At 31.4% G+C, this 6,000-nt stretch overlaps 1 protein-coding gene across 2 annotated transcripts; it reads right to left on the reverse strand.

The window, feature by feature from the left end:
• Positions 1-2,047: 2,047 nt before the first annotated feature.
• Positions 2,048-4,550, reverse strand: LOC130641850 (uncharacterized). 2 transcript variants are annotated; one of them, XM_057448849.1, is made up of 6 exons: positions 4,461-4,550; positions 4,069-4,208; positions 3,704-3,777; positions 3,534-3,622; positions 3,318-3,421; positions 2,048-3,183 (listed from the first exon to the last, which is right to left on the reverse strand). In XM_057448849.1, the coding sequence occupies exons 3-6, from the start codon at positions 3,706-3,708 to the stop codon at positions 2,851-2,853; spliced, it is 531 nt and encodes a 176-aa protein (XP_057304832.1). In that variant the 5' UTR covers positions 3,709-3,777; positions 4,069-4,208; positions 4,461-4,550; the 3' UTR covers positions 2,048-2,850. The 2 variants fall into 2 exon arrangements, with proteins under 2 accessions (XP_057304832.1, XP_057304833.1); XM_057448850.1 differs by lacking the exons at positions 4,069-4,208; positions 4,461-4,550 and having other exon boundaries at positions 3,704-3,795.
• Between the last annotated feature and the right edge of the window lie 1,450 nt (positions 4,551-6,000).

The raw sequence follows: 6,000 nt of genomic DNA on the forward strand, positions 1-6,000 counted from the left end.
TAGTTCATTTTTTTATTATAAATACTGCTTTAAATCGAGCAAAAAAATATATCTTTGACTAACTGATTCCTTTTATATTCCTAGCTGCACTACCCCATACCTAAGAAAAGCAAATTTAGTGCAAAAAACTTATCAAACGTCTTCTAGAAGATTTTTGATCAGATTCAAAACCTTCATTTTAATCAAATTCACAACTTCAAAATTAGTTATTTGGAATAACAGGTGCTTAAAACGACAAAATTAACTTACCCAGGTACATAAAGATTTGTCAATGCTTCATTCAGAAAAGCCGGAAGGAAATGCCAATCACAGTCCGACTGCCATTATATCAGCGTTCATAAACCGGTCACCACGACATAATCAGGGGGAAGAAACCATAATTGTGGACCATGCGGACATAATCCGGCCGTTTTTTTTATAAACAGGCCGCTTTCGCAATCTTGGCAGAACAAATCTTCACTTTAATAAATTAAACAAATGAACACACATCGAACATAGACATTGGACGTGGATAGATGACAAACCATAAAAAAGAGTACACTACTAATTGCATGGTAAAAAAACTATTACCGCACCCAACATATGGTTGTCAGACTTGAAGTCAGGGTCACAAAACAATACCCGAAAGAAATCAAATTTTTCAAAATCATGCAGTAAGAAGAATTACGTTTTCAGACATTTATACCCAATGCTCAAAGTTATACGAAAACATAAACCCCATAATGCCCAACATCATATCATAGAACTATAATTAAACTTGTTGCAGTCGAAACTAACAGTGGCATACTATAACAATAATTATGATAAAGAAACTAAAGCATTTATTTATTTATGTATTTATAACAAATATTTATACAGGATCTTTCCATTCAAAAATTAGTAAAATATACAAAATATATATAATTACAAAATTTCTGTTCTTCCATGGGTCCTGTTTCGCAGCCCCCCCCCCCCCCCCAAAAAAAAAAAAAAATAGTAATAAAAATTTAAAATAATAATTAAGAATTTTACAGAATCTTCTATTGATGTCGAAGCACGTATTTTCAGACGAAGCTCGTTGAAAGTTTTTGCACCATTAAAAAGAAACTTTTTCTACTTGATTCCAGCTTAATCTTAGGAGGTCGTAGTAAATGATTTTTATTTCTTGTGTTGTTTGTCATTTTTTCGAAATAATTTACAAAGTTTTCACACACGTCTCCATGAACACACTTGAAAACTTGAAGGCAAAGACGTTTCCTTAACAGATCTTTAATTGATGCTGGTTTAGATTTTCTTGGCACGTTCTTCTTGAATATAATGCGATTTGCTCGCTTTTCTAAATTTTCCAACTTTAGCTGAAACGTCTTGGTAGAATAACATGTAATGATTGAACAATACGTGAAAACTGGTATCAGCATGGTCTTGTAAATTGTTGATGCAATCTCGATGGTTAACTGAGGTCTGATTCTCTGAAGCAAGTATAATCTCCCTCTAACTTTCTTGTATGTCGACTCGATGTGCTCACATAGTTAAAGAGTTTGGTCCAATTTTACACCAACATACTTGTAGGAGTTGGTGAAAGAGAGTGATTGATGCCGATAATCTACACTGCATAAAATAACACATTTTGCAGGCTTGATTTCGCAAGAATACTTCGAATAATCGGGTATTATCTTTGTATTTCTGTACATAATCGGTTTAAAAATATATGATATAATCACACATAATCGGTTAACTATTCTTACCATGATCTAGTCTGAAAATACCGATTATTTTGGAAAATCAGTCGAGTAAATATCGATTATGTGGAATAATCTCACTCATTTTTGTCTGATTATAAGGTAAAACCCATCGCATACGAATGGATTATTTTAAATTTCTACACGAAAATGCCTGATTATAGCAGAAAATCAATTAAAACAGAACGGAAAATCTGGAATCTTTTACTGAAAATATCTGATCTAAACAAATCATCTACTGTTCTGACTTCATTGAAAAGTCCTTTCGAAAACATATTTTGATTTTCACAAAGAATAATCTGAGCACTTACGCTGCATCATCTACCTTCAGCGCCTACTAATTTTTACGATATCACAAATCGATGTTGAAAGTTCATCATTTATTAAGAAATAGCATGGTTTACATAGGTTAAAAAATATATATACATTTAAAAAACAATGCTCATCCGAAATAAAAGATTCAGAATAAAAAAGTATGAACATCTTGTTAACAACTAAAAAAATCTTTAATTTACAAGGCTTTATTGAACTTTGGACTATGGTTTTGATATATATGAACGACGTATTTTTCCTGTTACATGTACAAGTTTCTGAGACTTTTCAGCCTGCTAAAGTTTCTTAATAGTTGTGAAAGTATAAACATCTGCATAACACTAAGTAAAATAACATCTTGTACAACTATGTTGTAATAAAATATTTCTTAAAATTTTTGTCTATATAAATAAAAAAATAAGATAAATGTACCAATATCTGCATAAAATTGTATAAAATAACGCTTTGTACAACTGTGTTGTAATAAATTTTTTTAGTTTTTGTCTATATAAATAAAAAAATATGCATAAAAAAAGACACGTTTGATTAAAAAAAGTAGTTTATATAATTAAAAAATTAAGATAAGAAGTGTGAGCATCTCACTAAGTCGCTATAAAGTTATAAAAGTCAACGCTTTTCTAATACTAAATATATGCAGGAGAACCCTTTTGTATAACTAACATTAAAAAAATAAAAGCCAAAGAACAGATCAAATATGATTACTTTGGATTATTAAGAAGTAATATTGAGTGACAACTTTGCAACAACAAAGGCTACATTGTAAACTATATATAATTTATCTGCGCAATGTGGGTAAATGTTATTGTTTCTTAACAATCCATCCAAAGTCAGGATTAATTACTTTGGGTGCATCACATATTTTTACTCTTCCTTCAATACGCGGCAGATATTGTCGTCTTGCGGAAGAAGACATTCCTTTCTTTGCAGACTCATCTATTGCCCTGTAGACTCTTGTCAACCGATTCGCCCTCCAATTTGGAATGTGCAACTGGAACACTTGGTGGCCATTCTCGTCTTCCGCTTCGCTTTCAGAGGAAAGGTACTCCAATTGTATCAGGTCTATATAATTTTTCCGTTTTTCTTCTGACAACAATTTATTAGTAGCCACGGTCTTTCTTCGACGTTTCAGTTTCTAAATTAAAAACCATTAAATTAATTTCATATTTCAGAAAAAGAGAATTATATAAAAACTAGGTAAAGTCAAGATGATCATACCAAAATACAATCACGTATCACAAATAAACTCTTTTTTAAAGGTATACATACGTTCAATTTTCTTTGCTTTCGTGCTTGTGCTTCTTTATAGTTGGGATCTTTTAACTTCTTTTTAGCCATTGTTTTTTGTGAAACAAAGTAACGCTTGATAGCAGCTAAAATACATTTTATGTTTTTTTTTAGTTTTTGTAATAACTTAAGAACTAATAAACAAAAATAACTCTTAACAAATGAATTTGTAAGATCACAAAATGATGTGCATCTTACCGTTTAATATCACATCATTAACATTGTTGATCCCAGATACATATTCCTTTATATAAGTTGTCAGAGGCAAATTTGATTCGTCGAAAGGTCTGTAAAGAAGTTTTCAGAGATTATATAATATATATTTTATGTATACAATAAGGTACACACATAGCCAACTATATACTTACGTCATGTATTGAGCAAAGTTCTAACTTCCTTTATTTAGTTTTCCTCCTTCGATATATCCACACTTTACAATATACTAAAAAAATTTGAAATGTATATAAAAAATAACTGGATATTTTGATGAACTTTAATTGTGACAGTGGTATTCCCAGGCCCTTACCCAAATCAACACGCAGAAAAATGCAGGTGGAGTCATAGACCAGTCCATTTCAAACTATATTGTCTGTTGATTTTCTAAGTTATTTTTTGTGCACAAGAATCCCGTCGAAACATAAATATTAAAAGTTCTATATATAATAGAAAAAATACTGGGTCTACGGTAATATTATATATATATATTTGTATATATTTGTATTTATATACTAACTTTAACTTCATTGGGTATATCAACTTTCTTTGGATGTTGTTGATTTTCCTTTTCTCGTAAAACAATTAACTCGTCCTTCAAATTTGCAACTTCTGATTGCAGTTCTTCAAGCGTATTTTTGAGCACTACACTTGGCGATTCTGAAGAATTAAATTACATACAATAAAACCAACACATGACAATTTTTTTTGTTATAGCTATATATGTAGCCATAGCTAGCTATATACTCTATCTCAAGACAAAAAAATCCTGATGAAAAAATCCTTTTAGATCTAAATCAAGTAGCTAGCTAGAGTAAACACACACAAAAATCAAGGTGACTGCTGATAAAGTTTTGAAATATTGAGCCAACAAACAAAAACCCTTAGAAAAAAAATGGGTAAAAAGCTCACCTAAATTTGCTAGTGAAACCGTCGATTCATCAGAAAAATCAGGAGACTCCAAACCAGAATCGTTTCGAGAGTACCTTTTGGCGTAGAAGTAAGAGTGCTTTTGTTGAAAAGAGAAGACATTTTGTGAAAAATTAAGGACAAGGCCAATGAAGAAAATAGAAGCAGGCGATGTTCTGGCGCGAGTTTCGTTAGAACCAATCAGATCATTTGTTTAATTTCTAACCGTTCATGAACTACCCTATTATTTCTTCTTTCTAAGATACATATTTTAGCTAGGTGAAAATGGCCACACTATCCGACCCCGGCAAATCCGATTCAATAGGGCGGAAAAATCTGCCAGAGACATTTATCAAAACATCAAGCGTTGTGAAAGGAAGGAAAATGTCTTCAAAATGTCTCAGAAAATTTTGTAATGTATGCAAAGAATCCTTTAATTCATAATATTTTTCGCAACATAAATGTAGAGCACCATTTTTGGGAGGTACTGATAATGTCGTAGTGGAAACTAAAGTAAGCGAAGCAACATCAGCAAACCTGCAGCATATTGCAATATTTTCAATAAACTTAGTATGTCAACCAAACAACGTGGTGCCCTTTCCGAAGTAATGATAACTGATTATGTGCCATATCTGAAAATGTCATCACGCTTATTTAATGTAGAGAACAGAAGATGGTTTGATTTCAATCTTACAAGTACAGTGCGAAAATCCACGATATATTCATTTTCTCAACTTGAGTTAAATTGCCTTAGCCAAACCTATAAATTTTTATATCCTGATTATCAGATAACAGTGCCACCTTCCGCAATGGCAACAACTGAATTGTATATTGCTGGTGAAATATACGGATCAAATGGATCACGTAGCTCTCGCTCCTCCAACATTGTTGCATATTGGTGTGATATTGATGGAAAACTAGGCAATTTTAATAGTGGACTCCAGGAACCAAGACCTGGACAAGTCATTAATTTTTTAAAACATATTATTTATGTTGATAAACAACCTTACGAACACCACTTTGCACTTGCGAAATGGTATTTAAAGTTGGAGGATGATTTAAGATGCAGCTATGGAAAGCTTGTTCAGGTTTATAGAAATAAACATTTTGAGAATTTTGGACCTGCATCCTTTATTCCAGTTCAACGAATTAAAGGAAAATTTGTGAAAGTTGAGACTAGAGTGAGAGGACAAGACGTTATTGTAGTTTTGCCAAGATACAGAGCATTGGATTTGTAATTTTTTTTATTATATTTTATTCATACTAATTTTTTGCATATTGACTTTTGTTTTGTTTATGCACCTTTTTAGATTTTGGCGTCGATGGTTAAAAAATTTAATCGCAAAGTATCAGTAATATTTCAGCCTTGCATTCGTTCATATTTTGTTCTTATTTTTCAGCTATTCTAAGCCTTATTGTTCTTAAAAAATAGTTCTAATAAAAAAAATACTAAAAAATCTCCATCTTCTATTTGTTTGTTTTTGTTTTTTCTTGTATTTTTTGTTTGTTTTGATTGTGTGTGTGTTTTTTATAGTCAGTTGAA

Source organism: Hydractinia symbiolongicarpus, chromosome 4 (assembly GCF_029227915.1).
Source record: "Hydractinia symbiolongicarpus strain clone_291-10 chromosome 4, HSymV2.1, whole genome shotgun sequence".
Classification (NCBI taxonomy): Eukaryota; Metazoa; Cnidaria; class Hydrozoa; order Anthoathecata; family Hydractiniidae; genus Hydractinia; species Hydractinia symbiolongicarpus.

What these genes read in the sequence shown, in the direction of transcription:
- LOC130641850 (XM_057448849.1), bottom strand. An exon ending in TAATGATGTGATATTAAACG is followed by an intron (nt 3,422 to 3,533) that starts GTAAGATGCACA and finishes AATGTATTTTAG; the next exon opens with CTGCTATCAAGCGTTACTTT. An exon ending in GAAAGCAAAGAAAATTGAAC is followed by an intron (nt 3,184 to 3,317) that starts GTATGTATACCT and finishes TTTTTAATTTAG; the next exon opens with AAACTGAAACGTCGAAGAAA.